The sequence below is a fragment of the Astyanax mexicanus genome, chromosome 4 (assembly GCF_023375975.1).
Source record: "Astyanax mexicanus isolate ESR-SI-001 chromosome 4, AstMex3_surface, whole genome shotgun sequence".
In the NCBI taxonomy this organism is placed as follows: Eukaryota; Metazoa; Chordata; class Actinopteri; order Characiformes; family Acestrorhamphidae; genus Astyanax; species Astyanax mexicanus.
The window spans coordinates 11954964-11978238 of record NC_064411.1 but is presented as its reverse complement, the minus strand read 5'-3'; the positions used below and the strand labels follow the sequence as shown (position 1 = coordinate 11978238).

The 23275-nt window shown below is 41.1% G+C and overlaps 2 protein-coding genes and 1 long non-coding RNA gene across 3 annotated transcripts in view; all 3 read right to left on the bottom strand.

Moving 5' to 3' along the window:
- The window catches only part of LOC125801375 (zinc finger protein 239-like), a 309264-nt gene that overhangs the window by 160817 nt on the left and 125172 nt on the right, over positions 1-23275 (bottom strand). The window lies entirely within an intron of this gene.
- LOC125801568 (uncharacterized) lies at positions 12502-13818 on the bottom strand. Its single transcript, XR_007438731.1, has 2 exons — positions 13673-13818; positions 12502-13144 (listed from the first exon to the last, which is right to left on the bottom strand). It is a non-coding gene; the product is annotated as an uncharacterized LOC125801568 (long non-coding RNA).
- Positions 18290-22571, bottom strand: LOC111195273 (zinc finger CCHC domain-containing protein 18-like). Its single transcript, XM_049477351.1, has 2 exons — positions 22017-22571; positions 18290-21488 (listed from the first exon to the last, which is right to left on the bottom strand). The coding sequence occupies exon 2, from the start codon at positions 20566-20568 to the stop codon at positions 18880-18882; it is 1689 nt and encodes a 562-aa protein (XP_049333308.1). The 5' UTR covers positions 20569-21488; positions 22017-22571; the 3' UTR covers positions 18290-18879.

The window sequence follows — 23275 nt, the reverse complement described above, 5'->3', positions numbered from 1 at the left end:
TTTGGAGGTCCCATAAAGACCACTTTTTACTTGGGTTGACAGTAATAATGGCAGCTTTCATCACCTCTGCATTAGGTGCTCTACTCATAGCTATGCTATGTAACACTTACCAAACTACGATTCCCATCCAAAAGGTTGACGATTCTACTCGAACTATCTTTAAACGCTCACTTGACACCAACAAATACAGACGTTCCATTGTCCATCAGACTTGGTCTGAATTGGGCAATCGCACGTGTGAACGATACTGTCCCTATGTCGACCCAACAGTTTGTATGTCCTCTTCCAACCTGTCCCCATCCTTTTCTTACGCGAATATTTACTTCGAATGGACACAATATCGCCAATCCGACTACGAAACAATTAAAAAACGCTGTTTGGCATCACCTGCCAATATCTGTGACCAACCTGCTAACTGTTTCAATTCTGCACGCCTTAGGAGACGCCCATCTAAGCCTTTGCATTGCAGCTTAGCTTTATTAATGTCATACTTCCTGACTACTACCCCCTCCATGCACAACAGATACACCTACTTCCAAGTTGAATATCGGTCTATGACCTCAGTAGCATTCCTAATTGACACCAACGGTAAATTTTCCCTGAAGGCTTATCCAATTGGCTCTAACTGCTCACATCAGGCTCAATATACTTTAAATGCCTTCTGCGAGCCCCTAATCTGCTACGAACAAGCCCGCCTGAACAGGACTCCACGAGCTGTGGTACATTCCTGGGAGGCACAGAGATTGTTTACATTTGATTCCTTAGACCCTAATGACTTACCTGATACAGATAGTGACCCTGGTGTTGTGATTTCCCAATATGCTGATCAGAATATGTTCTATCAATATTTGACCTACACAGCCCAATCAGTTGCTTCAACTGACTGCTTTGCTTGTCACAATGGTAACAGTGTCCCAACTATCACCCCAATAGATGGTTTAGATATTGTCACTAACACAACTGTTCCCTCTCCTCTGCAATGCTTGATGTCTTCTTTGACCATTCCCAACCAACACTCCGCTGTTGATCCAAGATGCACTGATGTTGATGGTCCAATTGTTCCACCACCTCCAGTTATACGTGATACTGGAGCTCAGTATCCATTTTGTTTTTGCAGGGCCAATGCACGACACAACCTTCCTGAACTTGACAACAGGTGTCGTGTTAGACTTAATCCTACTGGTACTGATATACTCACAGGATATAGATATCTTAGGGTTAACTTAGCTAACGGTACCCTCCCCCTAGCTGATCTTTTCTGGATATGTCATTCAGACACTAAACTGCTCCAGTCCCTTACTAACTCATGGACTGGCTGTTGTGCACCTGTCACTTTAACCGGTTCTGTTTCAGTTATGACCTTCGATGATGCTTTACCCAGGCACAAACGTGACCTGTATTCGGACATTTCAGACGTACAGAATGTTCCTGAGCTCAATTACCTAGGCATCCCTGTAAAAATTCCTAAAGAACACTTAGTTATGAGTGATGGTAGCATTGGAGCCACAGGTATATTGTTTGCTGGACTGCAAGCCTATAGAAATGGCCACTGGATTAATTACATTTGGTACAACCAACAGAGATTTCTTAACCACACCATTACTGCTTTAGAGGCTATTGGTGAGCAATTGGACGCTACTTCAAAAATGACCCTTCAAAATAGATTCGCTATTGATCAAATGAGAGCACCTGATGATGGTGTCTGTGTTTTGATTGGCGACGAATGTTGTTCCTATATTCCCTTACATACTGGTCCTGATGGTAATTTTACTAAGGTAATGTCCAAACTTAGAAACCTGCGTGATGAACATGTTAGAAACACACAAGCTGCACAAGACTCCTGGTTTAACTGGTTATTTTCTGGTCAATGGAAAGCTCTTTTAATGAGATTGGCTATGATGCTTTTATATGTCATCTTGATTTTGCTGTTTGTGGCATGTTGTGTTGTACCTTGTTTGAGATTGTTGATTGAACGAACTGTTTCATCTATCTCTGGACAATATGCTGTTTTCCATGCGTCTGTTGACTCATCAGCGGGACTTGAAGTTATTTGTCAAATGGGCCAGGGCATGGCCCCGGACAAATAATGCAACTGCGCCCTCCGGGTCAAGGTGAAGTGCTAGTAACCTCTCCCTTGACCTACACCGTGCCTTTCCACGTGGCGCAAAGTCACAAAAGGCAGAAGACGTCTTCAGCTACCATTTGGTTTTGTGTTCTTATCCCTTTGCCTTTGAACGTTTCTCCATGTAAATGGACTATTTAATCCTACACCCTTGTTTCTCACCTGTCCCAAGGTTCCATGATAATTGGTTGTGTTTATACCTTTCCAAGCGTGCCTTTCACTGTCTGGTGAAATGTTTTACAGTTACATATGTGTATTGTGCCTAAGGGGGGACAGGCTTATTTGGATCTTTCTTACCTACTGCTCGTGTTCCCAAATTCCTCTGAAGAGGCGGAGCCCCTTGACTGTGCATTGTCTTGGTAACGCTACACATTCCCATAGGGGACCTATCAGGTAGCTTTTCCAGGCAGCGACCAAACTGACTGGTATTTCCCCATCAGTATAGCGCCTTGGCTCTAGGGGGGTTTGCCATCCTTGCCTTTGTGCTGGGGTGGTAGGCCTTAACCCTTGGATCTTGAGGTATGCGACTGCATGTGGGGCCTTGTCGGGTTGCTTTGCCAGGTGCCATGGTTGACGTGCCTTTCTATGCTCAATTCGCCAGTTACCAGCGAGGAGACAAGGGGAATGTGGGGTTGTTTAATCAGATAATTATGTCACTTTTGACCAAAGCATTTCAATACTTGAGATGCGTAATCCGGACCTGTTTGACCCTCCTTGTGGACAATATATTAATATGGAACTTAACCATGTATTCGACATATCTATCATATGTAATCCAATCATGCTATCTATTATGTAATCCATTTGAAAGTGTGCATTTTCATACCCTTTGTAGTAGTTACACCACCTGTATTCATTTGTTTTGGTGTCATGTAGCAGAACATATAACCATGTATTTCTTACTATTCTGTCATGTTTACTCACCTATATGCAAAAGATTGTGCTAAATTAATGTGGTTTAAAATGGACTTGGGACTTAAACTATTTACGAGCACGAAACTCACATATATAATAAAATAACTTTAAATCTTTATGCTCTGGAAACTAGCCTGAGAATACCAAACTATCTCATCATTGTTCCGTGGGACTAAATCCCACGGAAGGGGGGAATGTGGGGCCTAATTTAGGATATTGAAGAGCAAATGTGTACATTTCATATACTAAAGCACACTTGGCCTCATATGAGCAAGTTTATTAAATTCGCTCATCCTCTGTTTGCTCTCTCCCGTAACAAGTTTAGGCCTGTACCTAACATATCTCAAAGAGAGACAGCTGTTATAAGATAACAGGACATAATTGGCTAGCTCCCCGGAAAATGCTATATGATGACTGGGGAGCTTATCTCTAAACTCATTAGGTAGAGGCCAACATATCTCTAAATTCATTAGATAGACCAGATGGCCACATAGACTCCCTTTCCATGGGAACAGTAAACAAAGTGAAGGTCAACATTTTTAAAAAAAACTATACCATGTTGATTTGGTCACAATTAAATCCAATTATGGGACTGATGGCATAATGCCCATAACCTTGACCGGAAAAAACCCTCCTAAAAGTGATCGTGTTTGGGAACAATTATGTTCAACCGATATATGGTTATATAACGGTAAAAGGTGGAGCCTAAAGCCCCCACCTTTGGTTTGCCCAAATACTGTATAAAAGAGCATGTAATTCTTTGTCTCATCAGAAGACTGGATCCTTCTGATTAAAACTGGCTGACTTCAAGACAATAAAGAACATCTTAAAGAACTTCGAAGACCTCCATCTTCTCCTTTCTTTAACTTAAGGCACTCGTCTGTTGATTATTTTCTTTCCTTTGAATTTAACGCTGTGTAGTGATGCATGACTAGATAACTTTTAAAGAGTCTATTTTAAGCTAGCCCAAGGCTTCCCTTTAAGGGAGGCCAAGAGTCGTCAGATTACGAACGGCAACACTCATTATAATATTATGAGAATTAAATCATAATATTACAGGAATAACGTCATAATATAACAATATTAAAGTAATAAAATGATATCCTCTTTCCCGAAGTGAAACTTATCACTATAATATTAACTTTTACACCTTTCACAGGTTCTGTTTCAGTTTTTTAATGGTGAAGCTGGATGAAAAGCTGGTTGTCCACGCACAAACATACCCAACCTGCACTTGATCAGCATGGTGTAATGTTGCATTAGATTTTTTATGCATTATTTATGCTTGGTGCTACTTGTCATGTTGGTCGACCAGTCTGTGATGCTGGTCAAACAGCCCAGCTGTATAAGGTAGATAATGCTTGTAAACTATTAAAAAAAACATATCCTATGCTAGTCAACATCTAAACTGATCACTTAGTCAAACCAGGGTTTACAAAAAGTTTCCATAACAATCTTAGATGATCGGGCGAGCATCATAATGAGCACTTTCTTAATGCTAATATGATTTGGGAACTGGGCCAAGCTTGAAAACTGGAACTGGTCCGGACTTTTTTCAGCTGGGTAATCAATTAATAGTTTAAATAAAACATACAAATATTAAAACAATTTAGTTAAGCCAATTAAAATGCATTAAATAGAGCTACAGCTTCAGATTAAATGAGTAACGTTAGTGTAACCGATTGTTGCTCTCACACCTTTACTCATATTACTGTATATCTGAATAACTCAATAGAGTGGATGCACCGTAAAATTGTGCATTGGAAGTGACTCAGGCAAACGACTGTATTAGTAGTTAACAAACGTGTTCTTACCCTTTTTCTTTCTTCGACATCTTTTCAGGCCCTCGTCTAACAATCCGTCTTCAAAAATGTTTTTTTTTTTTTTTCAGAATGCTAATTACCCCTTTAGGAGCTCAGCCCCCACTAGTGGTAAACATTTGGAATATAAATCTATAAATAAATAGCACAAAGGTTCCATGCACCTGTGTGCAAGCCAGACAAACAGTGGGAATTTTCTTTTTCACAATATATTTTTTGAATTACTAAAATGAATAAATATTACATAATTCGTTTCAGTAATAATTATGTATATTACAGAAAATGTATTTTGTGTTTAAAATTAAGCTTTACATAATACGTAAAACACTAACTTTTGTTTTTTTTTACAATTTCAGAAGGGACCACGCATGATAATGTGTATAAACATGTATGTAATACCCAAACTTTCTGGAAAAAGAATAATAGATAAACAAAAATATTAAATGATTACAGGTATATTATATGATTCATATATCAAGGTACACTACAAAAAAATAAATATGTTTTTCCACAACCCTAAAACTGCCATTTCACCTGAATGTGTTTAAGTAATGTAGTTTAATTTGCCAAAGCAATTAAAGCAAAGCATAGTTTATAATATACACTATTTCATGACAATTCTATATTAATGACAATTTTATTACATTAAATAATATTAATAAATTAAATAATTGTGGTCTGCTGATGGGGGGACTCCTAGGAGCAGTACTGGTTATACAGTGAACAGTCTGACCAGGGACAACTAAAATCTGTCTGCAGGTTAGACCCCTGCACTAAGGTGTTAAAAACCTTTCTCAGGATCGCCTTCTCCACTCAAAACCAGTTCAGTCTTTAGTCTGACGTTACTTTTATTTGGTTGTTGATGAGATTAAATCCCAGTATGGCAGTATGGTATAATCTTCATCACTTGTAATGGAAGTCAGTGTAAAGGAGTTTATTATTTATTATTTCAGTTCATTTAGGAGAAATTCTATTGGTCCATTTATCAAGAAATTTGTAAGGGACAGTTTGTGTGTTTAAATTATATAGTAATCTAAAAAATCGACGTACAGGTACAGTGAAATGAAATAACATTCCTACAAAACCATGTTGCAACATGGAACAACAATACAATAGACAAACATACAAAAAGTGCACGGTCTGACGAAGTGCAACATAAAACTATAATACTACAATAAATACAATATATACAACAGACATGAGACAATTAAACAGACAGGACAGTGCACTACTGATATGGTACAGTGAAATGTGTGTGGTGAGGATAAGGTGCAGAGATTTGTAACATACTGTAACAAATAGAACATACATGATCACAGCAGATACTGAGGTAGAGAGATTATAGATTTTATGAATGAAGCAGCAAATATTGCAGATAGGAATAGAAATTTCAGTCAGACATTTCTGTGCGCTGAGTGTGTTTGTGTTAGAGTGATGGGTGAGTTCAGTACAGTTATTGTGTGTGTGTGTGAAGATTGGTGGGGGGGGGTGTTCAGTTTAGTTCTGTGTGAGTTGGGTGTGTGTTGAGGAGTCTGACTGCTTGGTGTATAAAGCTATTGCAGAGTCTGGTAGTGGAGTCTTGGGTGCTCCTGTATCTTCTGCCAGACGGCATCAGAGTGAAGTGTTCGTGTGAGAGATGGGTGGTCGTCCACAATGCTGTTGGCTTTGCGGGGGCAGTGTGTGGTGTAGATCTCCACGATGGAGGACAGAGACTCCGAAAATCTTCTCAGCTGTCCTCACTATCCACTGTAGGGTCTTGCAATCTGAGATGTTGCAGTTGTTACACCCCCCAGGCGTGGGTGGGTAGTAGCAGTTATGCGACCCTGGGGTTAGCAGGGCCTGGATAGAATCTGGATGCAGGATACAGAGAAGACACGGTGAGACAGTGTTTTCAGTTTCAGGTCTCAGATTCATCTGTTTTCTTTATTCAACAACATACACAAACCAAATCACTTTAGTCTTTTTTTTTCCTCTTTCTTTAGCAGTTTCACGAACACATTGCATATTTCTGCACTCCTCATACAGATCACACAGAAGATACTTAACCTTCTTAATTACAGTACATCTCTAGGTACACATTACTGTTACCTTGATCAGCAAACCTCCTCAACACTGTTACTACAAAATACAAAAATATATATATATATGTATATAAGAATATATAAAAAATATTACTTTATATTAATATATTTATATACGCATACATATACCAATACTCACACATTCTACATTAACACCCTTCATTAAACAGTTATTAATTAACAGAATTCCATTAACTTGTACTAAGCACACTTTAACTCCATGTTAGTGCTTTTAATATCTCATTTTAAGTTGAGTTTTTTAAAACTTGTATCTGCTTAGAGTATTTTTAATTGACCAAAGTAATAAACGTGAACATAACTAAATAAAACAGGAATACTAATTAGAGAAATGTAAAACTGTAGCTTATTCAACTGTAATAAACCCAATGCTGTGGTTGGCAGAGGCTCTAGCTTCACCTAACAAAGCCAAACAGGCTCTTTAATAGAGAGTAGAATTAAACTGGACACTTTAGAAACACTTACTTCACCTACAGAGACTTAATTTAGTTTTATATATACATATTTTTAATTAACTCAATTATTTATGTGTTTTTAACATACACAATGCGTGTTACTGAGTAAAAATGGCTGGTGCCGCTTAATACAGGTGCGAAATGGCGGCAGCAAGGCGCGTAATTACTCCAATGAGTTAACTAGTGTTAGCGGGAAGAAAATAGAGAACAATAGCGTCGGCCAGGTGTATAATTAGCAGGCCGCGGTAGCTAATGCTAGCGTCAGAGTAATAGAAACAATAGCGTCGGCCAGGCGCAGAGTTAGCAGGCCGCGGTAGCTAATGCTAGCGTCAGAGTAATAGAAACAATAGCGTCGGCCAGGCGCAGACATAGCAGGCCGCGGTAGCTAATGCTATTAGAATTATACGAGAAAATAGCGACAAACGACAGAGCGGAGATAGTAAATACTACAGCGAAAACACACGAGAGATAGCGACGGACTGGAACACGGTTAAAGAGGGGGTATATCTCACGCCAGAGCGAGGGGAATAACAGCGGAGCGCCGGCTAGGCGCGGTTAGCGAGCGGCGGTGGCTAATGCTAACGGCGGAGAAATACAGCGAGAGCGCCGGCCAGGCGCGCAGTTAGTGGGCTGCGGGAGCTAACGCTGCCCGATGCTGAGCGTCCACCAACACACAGGACCATAGCGGCTCATATTACACACCGTAACACTTTCAAAGCATATACACACTCAAATAACCCTATTATAGTGCTTTAGAAACATGTATACTTGCACAGTTTCACATATTTTCCCACCTGGATGCAGGATACAGAGAAGACACGGTGAGACAGTGTTTTCAGTTTCAGGTCTCAGATTCATCTGAGAATAATCTACTGATGCCCACCTAAGCCTCTGTATAGCGCCCGCCCCCTAGCACTGCTCCCTCTACTGGACTGGATGATTCACAATACAATGCAATAAACCCATTTAAAGCAGAAAAGATTATATATACAGATGCAAATAATATTAATATATAACATATAAAACAAATAATCACTTAAATGTGACTACACTTTTAAGGGTGTCACACGCTCCCAGACAAAATAAAAAAAAGAAGAAAACTCTATCAAAAGATTTCTCAACTTTACGCTAAGTTACCCTGGTTAATAGGCCATTATAGAATACACCTGAGGTGCGTGTGCAAACGGAAAGTAGTCTACCCATGGTTGTGTGACGGGTGTATGGTAAGGTGTTAAGTAAGGTACGCTCCACCAAGGCCTAGCTAAACAACTCGACACGAGTGACCTGATTGCGGGGTACGACTCTACTGTGGGTTGGCCTAGTGTCGGATATGTAAACATCTGTCTGGGCCTTCTGCTTCTAGTGGACATTCTAATCTCAGTTTCAGTGTCTACAGGTTCAGAGGTGTCAGGCACTTCATGTTCACTCTGAGCTTCAGAAACTACTTCCCATTCTGGTACCTCTTCAATCATCACTTGTGGTTCCATCAATCTCGGTTCTTCTCTCACGGGTGATAGGACTTGTCTTTCAGGTGACGGTAAAGGTTCTACTTGCGGTTGTTCAGCAGGCAGTTGTAGCTGTCTTTCTGGTACAGGTGTGTGGATCTGTTGGACAGGTCTTTGATACAGTGTGTCTCTTGCAGGTTCTTGAATCTGTTGCGTAGGTCTCGGAAATGATCTTTGTGTAGGTGCTTGAAACGGTTGTGTAGGTCTTGAAAACTGTTGTTGTCTTGTAGGTGCTTGGAGGTGTTGTGCAGGTCTTGGAAATTGTTGTTGTCTTGTAGGTACTTGAAACTGTTGTGTAGGTCTCGCTTGGACAGGGTTCTGGGGATTCACAGAAGGTAGGTTCTGGTGAGTGCTCTCTTGTGTTTGCTCTACAGGACGATAACGTACTCTTAGCCAGTAACCTCCTGACTCTTCCTCATCATCTGAATCGCTTGTGCACTCTGGGTCCGTCTGTGGTCTTTGTTCTCGCTCTGCTCTCTTGTCTACTTGAGTAGGTTTCTTTCCACCAGTGGGTTTCGCTGAAGGTAGTGGCAATTCTGCAGGTAAGTCATTCACTAACAGGAGCAAGTTCCTGTGCAGTGTTCTTGACTTGCGTTTGTCTCCAGCTTCTGGATAGACTACATATACGGGATTGTCAGACACTTGTTCCTTGACGATGTAGATGGTCTTTTCCCAGTAAGCTCTCAACTTGCCTGGTCCTCCTCGCTCACTCAAGTTCCTTACGAGGACTCTGTCTCCTGGGTGCAGAATGACGCCTCTCATTTTCTGGTCATAGTACGCCTTGCCTCTTGCACTGGCTTGTTTACTGTTCTCACTTGCTATCCGATACGCTTCTGACATTCTCTTGGCCCACTTGTCTGCATAGCTCTGGTGTGTCAAATTTTCTCTCTCTTCACTCAGTCCAAACAACAAATCTACGGGAAGACGAGGGTGACGCCCATATAGAAGATAATGTGGTGAGTACCCAGTAGATTCGTGCCTTGTCGAGTTATAAGCGTGTACAACCCCTGGCAAAAAGTATGGAATCACCAGTCTTGGATGAGCACTCCTTCAGACATTTCATTCTGTAAAACAAACTCTGATCAAAAACATGATACAATAATAAGGTCATTCCAAAGTGCAACTTGTTGGCTTTCAGGAACACTCAAAGAAATGAAGAAAAAACATTGTGGAAGTCAGTGAATGTTACTTTTATTGACCAACCACAGGGAAAAAAATATGGAATCACTCAATTCTGAGGAAAAAAGTATGGAATCATGAAAAACAGATAAACAAAAGATGATTCAAAATACATCACTAGTATTTATTTGCACCACCTTTGGCTTTTATAACGGCTTTCAGTCTCTGAGGCATGGACTTGATGAGTGACAAACAGTATTCTGCATCAATTTGGTGCCAACTCTCTTTGATAGCAGTTGCCAGATCAGCTTTGCAGGTCGGAGCCTTCTTGTGGACCATTTTTTTCAATTTCCACCACAGGTTTTCAATTGGGTTGAGATCTGGACTATTTGCAGGCCATGACATCGACTGAATGTGTCTTTCTCCAAGGAATGCCTTCACTGTTTTTGCCCTATGGCACGATGCATTGTCATCTTGGAAAATTATTTCATTATCTCCAAACATCTGTTCAATTGAAGGGATGAGAAAACTGTCCAAAATGTCAATGTAAACTTGTGCATTGATAGAAGAATTAACCACAGTCATCTCCCCAGTGCCTTTGCCTGACATGCAGCCCCATATCATCAAGGACTGTGGAAATTTGGTTGTTTTCTTCAGGCAGGCCTCTTCATAAATCTCACTGGAACGGCACCAAACAAAAGTTCCAGCATCATCACCTTGTCCAATGCAGATTCTTGACTCATCACTGAAGATAACTTTCATCCAGTCATCCACAGTCCATGATTGCCTCTCCTTAGCCCACTGCAGTCTTGTTCTTTTATGTTTAGGTGTCAATGATGGTTTTCTTTTAGCTTTCCTGTATTGAAATCCCATTTCCTTTAGGCGATTTCTTACGGTTCGGTCACATACATTGGCTCCAGCTTCTTCCCATTTATGCTTCATCTGTTTAGTTGTACTTTTTCGGTTTTCAAGACAAATGGCCTTAAGTTGCTTGTCTTGACGCTTTGATGTCTTTCTCGGTCTACCAGTACGCTTGGCTTTAACAACCATTCCATGCTGTTTGTATTTGGTCCATATCTTGGATACAGCTGACTGTGAACAGCCCACATCTTTAGCAACCATGCGTGAAGAGTTACCTTCTTCAAGAAGTTTCACAATCCTCTCTTTTGTTTCAAGAGACATTTCTCTTGTTGGAGCCATGGTTCTTGCCACTCTAATTCGTCCAGCAGCCCTCCAAGGTGTCATGACTGCAGGTGTTTTTAACTGCAGACTAACGAGCAGATCTAATCTGAGGCAGGTGTCCATTTAGGGAAAGGAAATTGACTGGGTGTGTCCTTATTTTCTACCTTCAATTTGAGTGATTCCATACTTTTTTCCTCAGAATTGAGTGATTCCATATTTTTTTCCCTGTGGTTGGTCAATAAAAGTAACATTCACTGACTTCCACAATGTTTTTTCTTCATTTCTTTGAGTGTTCCTGAAAGCCAACAAGTTGCACTTTGGAATGACCTTATTATTGTATCATGTTTTTGATCAGAGTTTGTTTTACAGAATGAAATGTCTGAAGGAGTGCTCATCCAAGACTGGTGATTCCATACTTTTTGCCAGGGGTTGTATGATGTGATGGAGATGGTCCTTCCATCTTTCCTTCTGCTTGTCATGGAGAGTTCTTAGCATCTGTAACAGCGTTCGATTGAATCTCTCAGCAGGGTTACTTTGAGGATGATAGGACGACGTCCTTGAATGACCCACTCCTGTCAGTCTCCGTAGAGTTTTAAAGAGCTCATTTTCAAATTCGCGCCCTTGGTCATGGTGTAATTTAGCTGGGTATCCAAATCTTGGTATGAAGTCGTTGAAGATGCGCTCTGCAGCTGTGCGACCAGACTTGTTTTTTTGTGGCGTATCCCTGCGCGAAACGAGTGAAATGATCCACAACCACCAGAATGTATTCATACCCTCCTTTGCTACGCTCAAGGTGCAGATAGTCAATACATACGAGCTCCAGGGGAAAGCTTGAAGTTATACTTCCCATAGGTGCACGAACATGAGTTACAGGCTTCTTTTGCTTAATGCAGGAACATTTTCTGGTAATGTACTCCTCGATCTCTCTTTTCATGAACGGCCAATAGAATCTCTCTCTCGCTAGACATACTACTCGCTCTGTGCCAACATGTCCCATTTCATCATGGAGGTGTTTTAGCGCGAGTTGCTTGAACTTGGATGGTAGCACCAGCTGTCTTCTTCCACTAGCTCGTCTGTACAACAGTCCATCTTCTAGATACAGCTTGTTCCACTTGTAACGATTACTACAGAGTAGTAATGTGTTAACTAGTTTTCAATATTTTAATATCAAGCACTAATATACTGAGCAATAGAAAGGATAGCTATAGGCCGGTCAGAAGATACCAGGATCGTCTACGGAGCCCAGGACAACACCACGTGAGAAACAACACTGCACCACGTCTCTGGAATTTGGAGCTTAGTGGAAGCCTCCATTTATTGAAAAGGTAAGTATGAATACTATTATAATACTATTATAATAAAAGAAAATAAAAAACAAAAAGATATAGAATATTCAATATGAATAATACCAATATTATCTTTCCCTGATGTTGTATGTGATACTATTTATATTACTACTACCCGGGTAGGAAAATCTATAATAATAATATATTTATATATATGCAAAATATCAATATCAACCTCAGTATCAATATCAGAATATCCCTTTTTCACCAGAATACCAAAATAAAATAACAAGAATATTAGTTAGATTCTGTAAATTCAAGAATTAAGTTCAATTAAAATAATAACACAATATACATATATCAAAACCACAACAATATAAAGTTCTTTTTTTTTCACAGGTGGGAGTTGGAGTTTGAAGTGTGGGTATGTGCACAGAGTCCAGTCTATGGCATGGTGAGTATTTCTCCTACCGCTCTGAAGATGAATAAAGGTTCAGCAATAAGGGGAAAAAAAGGGGGTTTCACAGATCAGAGTTGTCCACAGTACTTGCAAACAGCTTTCAGGGTCGAAGTCCAGGGAGGCTCGCCATCAAACGTAGGAACGAGGGAATCCAATTCGAACTCTAGTCAAAAAACCTGACCTATAATAGGTCATAAAACTCAGTCAGTATCAAAGTTTAGCTCTATATGAACAGATATCAGCTCTAAACACAATAATTCACACTTAACTACACATTCACAGTATAACTGAACACATTTACAACATTTTAGGATTTATGTACAGAGAAACAAAGGTAAATGCACCGCTTGTCACACAAGGGGTTAAATTTCTGCAGCGCGGGTCCGTACTGCGCGCGAATTTGTGGCGCGCACTTCTCTCGGCCACACACGGCCCAGCCTGTGGCTAAACAGGCTGAAAAATACCCGAAAAGTGTATAAATACGCACTCTCTACCTCTACAGATCCCACTCCTTGCTTAGTTTCACTTATAAGAGTCAAAGATAATTTTAAACAGTTATATTGACTCGTTTAAGCGCTGGCATCGCTAGAATTCCATAGAAAATACATTGTTAGCTTAGCATAGTCGTTAGCTTAGCGTAGTCGTTAGCTTAGCATAGTCGGCTAGCTTAGCATAGTCGGCTAGCGCCGTAAGTATTAAAGTAACTCACCGATGCAGAAAAACCTCTGTGTATCAGGCTAATAAGCTCCTCATTCACCACAAACTGCGTCTTGGCTCCACCAGCTCAGCGTTTTAGAGTAGATGAGAGTTATTACTGATAATAATAAGGTTTCTATCACCTAAGCTTGGCTTGTATCTAGCTTTCTGTTAACTTTCTTCCAGCATTCACCTGCTCCTGACGGCTGCTTGACCCAAAAGGAAGTGCTGGGTCAGGGTCAACAGTATTTCCCACTCATGTCAGCGTAATACGATCACCCTATTGGCTGCAATAGGTGACGTGCTACTAAAACAACAAAGTATTCCCAAAAATATGAAAAATAATTATTTATGGATTAAATAAAGTTTATTTTCCTCTAATATTTGTGTCTGTATTTATTTACATTATTTTCCCAGCTCCTTATTTAATTGACTTATTTTATTTATTGTGTTTTTATTAAGAATTAGCTATTCTTAATTGTAATAGACTATATATTAATTATGTGCCCTTTTTAATAATAAAATGTACTTTTTAAATAATTCAGACTTTTATAACCTGGGTTACACCCTCCCCGCTTGAACGTATGCACGTCCCGGTGCATCTGTATGGCTGTGCAGTAACAGGTTTGGAATGGGAACAAGGTAAGTAATCAGGTTCTGAAATGTCTCTCAAAGCTTCGGTAAACGCTGTGCTTAGGCCATGGAATAAAGACTGAACCATGGAGACAACTGGGTTTCCAAACTGAGCATAGTGCAGGCGCTCAGGTTGCTCTCTTTTACGGTTAGACCGTCTGACACAATCTGATTCACCAGAGTCAGTGTCTTCACTCGATTCACTTTGCTCAGCTCCAGGCAGAACATCTTCAGTTTCTCTTTCAGCTTCCATTTGTGTACTTGAATCTTGGTCTAGGAATTGGGATGACATTACAGGTACATCGTTTGCAGGTAAGTTATTAACAGAAAAGTTCTCGTCAGAAGAGTTCTTTTCAGGTGAGTTTTCTTCAGGTGAGTTTTTTGTAGGTGAGTTTTCTTCGGGTGAGTTTTCTTCAGGTGAGTTCTCTTCAGGTAAGTTTTCTTGTGTTTCTCTTCTCACAGGTACCTCATAAATAGTAGTGAAACTGGTGGGTCTGACTACTGGTCGATCTGTGACTCTGTAGTGTAGAAATTCATCATCAAAGGCCAAATCTTGGTCTACTGGTTCTTGTTCAACAGATTGTCGTGTTCTGGGTTTTTGTTGGGGTTTCGGAACAGGTGGCTCCGCAGCAGCATCTGGCAAGAAATTGCAAGGTAGAAGCAGATCTCTATGCAGAGTTCTCAGCGGACCATCTGTAGTTTCCGGCTTGACTGTGTAGACTGGGAAGTTTTCGGCCTGTTTAACCACTATGTGGATGTCTGGCTCCCACTTATCAGCAAGTTTGTGCTTTCCACGGAGTCTGACTGCCCTTACAAGGACTCGGTCACCAACTTCTAGTTTAGAGGCAGTGACATGCCGGTCAAATCTGGTCTTGTTAGCTTTTGCAATTTTCTCTGCACTTTGCTGGGCTAACTTGAAGCTTTCGTCAAGACGTGACTTGAGATCTTGGACGTACTGGGAATGTGACTTATAACGCTTATCCCTCAAGGGCAAACCAAATGCTAGGTCTACAGGTAGTTTTGGCTGTCTTCCAAACATTAATTCATATGGGGTATGCCCAGTCACATCATTCTTTGTGCAGTTGTATGCGTGCACCAAGGGCTTTACGAATTGTTTCCACTTTGACTTGTCTTCCTCGCTAAGAACTCCAAGGAGATTTAGCAGAGTTCGGTTGAAGCGTTCCACAGGATTCCCGCGAGGGTGATATGGCGTAGTACGTGACTTGCGAATTCCCATAATCTGACATAATTCCTTAATGACATGTGATTCAAAATCTGGACCTTGGTCACTATGTAGACATTCAGGGATGCCATAATGAACTATAAAGTTTTCCCAGAGGCATTTTGCAACAGTCTGAGCTTTTTGGTTTGGTGTGGGAATCGCTACCGCGTACTTCGTGAAATGGTCTGTAATCACGAGGACATCCTTGGTGTTGCTTTGGTCAGGCTCTATGGACAAGAAGTCCATACACACAAGTTCAAGGGGTCTAGTCGAAGTGATGTTCATCAAGGGTGCTGCTCTTTCTGGTAAAGTCTTCCTTCGGACACATCTGTCACAGGTCTTGATTTTTCTTTCTACATCATCAGACATTTTCGGCCAGTAGAATCTAGACCTTGCCAAATTAAGTGTCCGTTCCATTCCCATGTGACCCATGTCATCGTGTAGACTTTTGAGAACAACAGCTCTTGATGGTTCAGGTAAGACCAGTTGGTAAGTAGGGTTGTCTCCATCCAAGCGCTGACGATATAAGATTTTGTTGTACAATCTTAGCTTTTTCCATTGTTTTAGGAAATGGGTGACTTGTGGCAGCTCTTCTCTGACCGCTGGAGAAATTGTCTCTCCTGTCTCCATCTGGTGAATGATTTCCCTCAAACACGGATCGGCTCTTTGTTGGTTCTGGATCTCTTCTTCGGACATTTGTGGAATTACGGGCAACCCACTTTGTTCTTCGTCAACGAAACCATCTGGAATGGAACCTGAAGAAACGACCAGAGAATGTATATGTGCCACCATGTCATTGTCTTGCTGACATTCGTCCAATGTATGTCTGACAAAATGCTTTTCACAGATAGCTTTCACGACATCTTGGCTCACGCAAACATCTGAACCCTCCAGGTGAGTATTAGCAAACTGCTGGATTCGTTCTTGCTCTTTCCTGGAAACAGCATCATTGGTCAACTCACCATGGGGCCTTCTGGAAAGACCATCAGCATCTCCATTTTGTTTCCCAGCCCTGTATTTAAGCTTGAAGTTGAAGGTTGACAGCGTAGCTAGCCACCGGTAGCTTGTGGCATCCATCTTAGCAGTAGTGAGGATGTATGTAAGTGGGTTACTATCAGTCACGACAGTAAATGGACTTCCATACAAATAGTCATTGAATTTTTCGGTGACCGCCCACTTGAGTGCCAAAAATTCAAGCTTGTGTGCAGGGTACTTAGATTCACTTCTTGATAACCCTCTGCTTGCATAGGAGATAACCCTCATTTTTCCTTCTTGCTCTTGGTACAATGCGGCTCCCAGTCCAGTAGTACTGGCGTCAGTGTGAAGGACATATGGAAGCTGGGGGTTCGCAAATCCTAGGACAGGTGCTGAGGTGAGTTTTCCAATGATTGCCTGGAATGAGCATTCACACTCAGGAGTCCAGCGGCTACCAAATGGTTGTTTCGGATCATGATACTGTTTTGGCTCCTTCTTGCGTTGGCTACTTCTCCTCAAAGGTGGGTATCCAACAGTTAGGTTGGTGAGTGGTCTAACAACACTAGAGTAGTTTTTTATGAAACGTCTATAGTAGCCTGAAAAACCAAGGAAGGATCTCAATTCTTTTAATCCTTTGGGTCTTGGCCATGTTTTTAGGGCTTCTACTTTGTTGGGATCAGTCTCAACTCCATCCTGCGATACTATGTGGCCTAAGTATCGGACAGAAGTTTGAAAAAACTTACATTTAGTTGGAGAAAGCTTCAAACCATATTCTTTGAGACGATTTAGGACTTTCAGCAACCTCACTTCATGCTCCTCTAGAGTCTTGGAGAAAACAATCAAGTCGTCAAGAAATACAAGGACTTCTTTCAGGTTCATGCCGCTCATACATTTTTCCATCAAGCGTTGGAATGTGCTTGGTGCGTTTGTGATCCCTTGTGGCATTCGATTGAATTCCCAGAATCCAAGGGGACACACAAAGGCAGTCTTTGGTTTGTCAGTCTCTTCAACCTCAATTTGGTAGTACCCAGATTTTAAGTCCAACACCGAGAACCATTTTGACCCTGTGAGTGTGGAAAAGGTCTCCTCTAAGTTTGGAAGAGCATACGCGTCTTTAACTGTCTGAAGGTTCAGCTTCCTGTAGTCTATGCATAAGCGAACATCTCCATTCTTCTTCCGCACGACTACTATGGGAGATGAGAAAGGTGATTCAGACTCTCTGATTATACCAGCCTGCAGGAGCTCTTGAAGATGTTTGCGGACAGCTTCTAGATCTTGTGGGTGAATAGGTCGAGCTCGATGCTTGAATGGAGTCTCATCAGAGAGTTTTATGTGATGCTTGACTCTATTAGTTCTTCCATAATCTAGGTCATTATGCGCAAAGACTTCAGGCAAGCTGCTCAGCTTTTGTGTGACACGCTCTTTCCACTCAGTAGAGATAGGAGAACCTTCAAAGTTAAAGCTCAATTCAGGACTGACTGATTCAGATTCAGCTGACCTGGACGGCTGGGGTAATAAAGCCTGAACTGCATTAAGTTCAGCAATGATGCATTTCTGGGGCATTACTATATCATGTCCAGACTCATTCTTTAACATCACAGGTACTTTTTGGTATGACCTACTAGGGATGCTCATCAAACAGGGCTTTACTAATAGTCCTCCAGGCAAAGTGGAACATGTGGGATGTTCTAAAACAGCCATAGTTCCAAACATCTGCTGCTTGACTGAAATACAGCCTTCTAAGACCACATCTTCTCCAGCAGGAATGACTTGAGAGTTCTTGCTGTGGAGTATGACTAACCCATGAGTGAGGTTTTGTTGTTGTTCAAGTCTTGCTTTGAGTATTTTCAATACGGCTTTATAACCGTACGAACTGGAATTGTACTCTCTCACATTCTGTTCATTGATGGTCATATACAAGACATCCAAAGTGTTTGTGCCAATGAGGACTTGGGGTTGAGTGTCAGAATTTAGGTCTGGAACAACCAAGGCTAGTGTTGGTACTTCCACCTCTGCTCCAGCAAATTCTTCAGGAAAAGTGATACTCAGGTCTACATACCCCAGGTAAGGCACCGTCTGTCCATTAGCTCCTTCCACTTCCAACAGGTCACCAAGTGAGTTCATCGGGTGTGCTGGTAGTTGTTGGTCGAAGAATGATTGGGAGATTGTGGTTACCTGGGAACCAGTATCAAGTAGACAGTTTGTCTGAATTTTTCCAATTTTCACTTGAGCTGTGCATTTGGTTCCTATCAATCCTTTAGGTATAAAACAGGGTTGTCTTGTTTGTGCACATTTTAGTGAAGCTCGCTGAGTATGTGGTTTTTTAGCTTTCTTGGTGGTGGGACGAGAATGATCTTCAGTTCCTGGCTGTCCCATGACAGAAACTGGCTTCAGTTTAAAGGGTTTTGTTCATCTTCCCATGCTCTTTGTTTCTCTCTTAACTCTCTTCTCTTGGCAGCGACTAGAGCAGGGTTAGCTTCAGCCTCACAATTAGCCACAATGTGTCCATCTTCTCCACAGCGAAAACAATACCAGGGCTTGGGCTTTTCACTGGTGTTTTTCTTAGCCAAAGTCTTTCTCTCTTTCTTCTGTGCATGGTCAGGTTTTGTAGGTCTAGGTTGTCTCAGTGGTTCTGATGAAGATTCAGGCTTCACACAGGTTTTTCTTTCACTTTTCAGTTTCAGAATGGAGGTTAGTTGGCTTTTAATTTGAGCTAGTTCTTTCCTCAGTTCACTCATTTCAGTGGAAACTGGCTCAACTGGAACTACACTACTGACTACACTACGGTTGCACATAGTGTGTGTGTGCACTGAAGTTTTCTGTTTAGCTACGCTTAAGTGCTGTTTCCTTCTTGCAACTTTAGCTTCATGCTTGTTTTCCGCTGTGCGCAGTAACAGCAGCAACTCAGCGAATGGAGGGGGGTGTTTTATCTTGTGTTCTAACTGCAGGTCTGCCAGTAAACTATCATTCCAGCAGCCCCTACAAAACTGCTTGAGGAGATGCTGGTTCATGTCACGAGCCAAAACACCACCTGCTCTTTCAGCTTGACTCAGTGCAGACTGAAGACGTTGCAGGTATGCTGAAGGCTTTTCTCCTGCATCTTGAAGAGTACTCATGAACTGTGCAAACAATTCTTCTCCATCCTCTACAATACCATAGGCTGAATCTAATAGCTGCAAGTATATTGTGGCTGCAGACTCTGGACTGATGTGCTTGATTATGTCAGCAGCAGGGGACAGAAGACTTTCAAGAATCCTGCGTGTTACTTCTCTATCATGGACTGATGGATCGCTGAGCATCAGCCCGACCTGAGAACGCCATGTGTCGTAGTCGACCTCGCTGTATGGCTTTGGAACTTTGCCAGAAAAGATTCTCAATCTCACAGATGAACCAGCGAAGGGAGATTTATCTTCACTTCTCACGATGTGCTCCACTATTACTTTCTGCACTTCAGGTGGATTGAGTGTCATAGAATCAAGCAGTGGAACTGATCTGTGCTTAGGAGGCGACAAGGAATTTGCAGAATGATGGCTCCTGCTGTCATCAGAGGTAGGTTTCAGGTGAGCACCAAATAGGGCTTGGGATTGAGATGCAGACAGGTTTAGCTCTGACGTTTGGTCGGGGCTTGCTGCAGGACTTTTCTGTTCAACAGGCTCAGATGAGTCAATGATTTCACCAATGTGATCCAGGGCTTCTTTCAGGACTGCTTCTAAATCCCTCCCACTTAGTTTAGCTACTCTCTGTAGCTCACCTACATAAGTGTGAGTGATCTTACTACCCGCCCCCTGACAGTAAACGTCCGCTAATGCTCTTACGCAGCATACAGTATTTGAATCGTTGGCCAGCGTACAACGGTAGGGTAGAAGGGGTTGTAATGTCTGCAAAGCAGAACCAGAACTGTATTCTACAATTACTTGTGAATGTAATTCAGAACTAGTGTCATCTACTTTTAGTGTCCTATTTATGGCACCATTTTCTCTCAAGAATGTAAACATCTCTTCATCACAGTCTGACCCAGTTAATCCACTAACAACCACAGAATTAGGAACTTTTACACCATTACGTTCAATGAACTCCATTTTTAGGGTGTGAATCAACTTAGCTTGATTAGACAGTTGTGCAGTGTGGTTCTTTAGTGTGTGTTTAATGGAGATAGGCTCCTGGCTGGCTCGCCAAGTTTTTTTTTGTAACGATTACTACAGAGTAGTAATGTGTTAACTAGTTTTCAATATTTTAATATCAAGCACTAATATACTGAGCAATAGAAAGGATAGCTATAGGCCGGTCAGAAGATACCAGGATCGTCTACGGAGCCCAGGACAACACCACGTGAGAAACAACACTGCACCACGTCTCTGGAATTTGGAGCTTAGTGGAAGCCTCCATTTATTGAAAAGGTAAGTATGAATACTATTATAATACTATTATAATAAAAGAAAATAAAAAACAAAAAGATATAGAATATTCAATATGAATAATACCAATATTATCTTTCCCTGATGTTGTATGTGATACTATTTATATTACTACTACCCGGGTAGGAAAATCTATAATAATAATATATTTATATATATGCAAAATATCAATATCAACCTCAGTATCAATATCAGAATATCCCTTTTTCACCAGAATACCAAAATAAAATAACAAGAATATTAGTTAGATTCTGTAAATTCAAGAATTAAGTTCAATTAAAATAATAACACAATATACATATATCAAAACCACAACAATATAAAGTTCTTTTTTTTTCACAGGTGGGAGTTGGAGTTTGAAGTGTGGGTATGTGCACAGAGTCCAGTCTATGGCATGGTGAGTATTTCTCCTACCGCTCTGAAGATGAATAAAGGTTCAGCAATAAGGGAAAAAAAAGGGGGTTTCACAGATCAGAGTTGTCCACAGTACTTGCAAACAGCTTTCAGGGTCGAAGTCCAGGGAGGCTCGCCATCAAACGTAGGAACGAGGGAATCCAATTCGAACTCTAGTCAAAAAACCTGACCTATAATAGGTCATAAAACTCAGTCAGTATCAAAGTTTAGCTCTATATGAACAGATATCAGCTCTAAACACAATAATTCACACTTAACTACACATTCACAGTATAACTGAACACATTTACAACATTTTAGGATTTATGTACAGAGAAACAAAGGTAAATGCACCGCTTGTCACACAAGGGGTTAAATTTCTGCAGCGCGGGTCCGTACTGCGCGCGAATTTGTGGCGCGCACTTCTCTCGGCCACACACGGCCCAGCCTGTGGCTAAACAGGCTGAAAAATACCCGAAAAGTGTATAAATACGCACTCTCTACCTCTACAGATCCCACTCCTTGCTTAGTTTCACTTATAAGAGTCAAAGATAATTTTAAACAGTTATATTGACTCGTTTAAGCGCTGGCATCGCTAGAATTCCATAGAAAATACATTGTTAGCTTAGCATAGTCGTTAGCTTAGCGTAGTCGTTAGCTTAGCATAGTCGGCTAGCTTAGCATAGTCGGCTAGCGCCGTAAGTATTAAAGTAACTCACCGATGCAGAAAAACCTCTGTGTATCAGGCTAATAAGCTCCTCATTCACCACAAACTGCGTCTTGGCTCCACCAGCTCAGCGTTTTAGAGTAGATGAGAGTTATTACTGATAATAATAAGGTTTCTATCACCTAAGTTTGGCTTGTATCTAGCTTTCTGTTAACTTTCTTCCAGCATTCACCTGCTCCTGACGGCTGCTTGACCCAAAAGGAAGTGCTGGGTCAGGGTCAACAGTATTTCCCACTCATGTCAGCGTAATACGATCACCCTATTGGCTGCAATAGGTGACGTGCTACTAAAACAACAAAGTATTCCCAAAAATATGAAAAATAATTATTTATGGATTAAATAAAGTTTATTTTCCTCTAATATTTGTGTCTGTATTTATTTACATTATTTTCCCAGCTCCTTATTTAATTGACTTATTTTATTTATTGTGTTTTTATTAAGAATTAGCTATTCTTAATTGTAATAGACTATATATTAATTATGTGCCCTTTTTAATAATAAAATGTACTTTTTAAATAATTCAGACTTTTATAACCTGGGTTACACACTCATACCAAAGCTTTTTCGCTGTCCCACTCTGCAGTCTTCTTGCATCACGATCTAACTCTGTACCAGCTTCTTTATGCTCCAAGACCTCTTTGATATCTGAATCCTCTCTCTGTGCCTCGACTAACTCCTCATGGCTGATAGTTGGTAAGGAAACACATGGCTCCGAGATGGTGTTTGCAGAGATGTTAAGAGCGGCAATCCACGCAACATCCTTACGCTTGGCTGCTCCACTTCCTTCCCAGGTAGCATGCACGACCTCTTGTGACAGTTCCTCTGTACATTTCTCAACCAACTCGTCAATGTCAAGTGGGATGCGAGATAAGGTGTCTGCATCAATGTTAGACTTTCCTGGTCGGTATTTTATGTCGAATCTGAAGTCTGACAGTTCCCCAACCCAGCGGTGGCCGACTGCGTTCAGCTTCGCAGTGCTCATCACATATGTCAGGGGATTATTGTCGGTGTAGACAGTGAAATGAGGTGCGTAATACAGATAGTCTCTAAACTTCTCGCACACTGCCCATTTCAGCGCTAGGAACTCCAACTTTCCACTGTGCAGTCTGTAGTTCCGTTCCGTCACTGTTAGCGTTCTCGAACCATATCCAATGACTCTTAATTTACCATCTTGGTGTTGGTATAATACGGCTCCAAGGCCCTTCTCTGACGCGTCTGTGTGGAGCACAAACGGGGAATTGAAATCTGGAT

Coding starts and splice junctions, on each gene's coding strand:
- LOC111195273 (XM_049477351.1), bottom strand. CDS start 20,568: ATGGAGTTCATTGAACGTAATGGTGTAAAAGTTCCTAATTCTGTGGTT.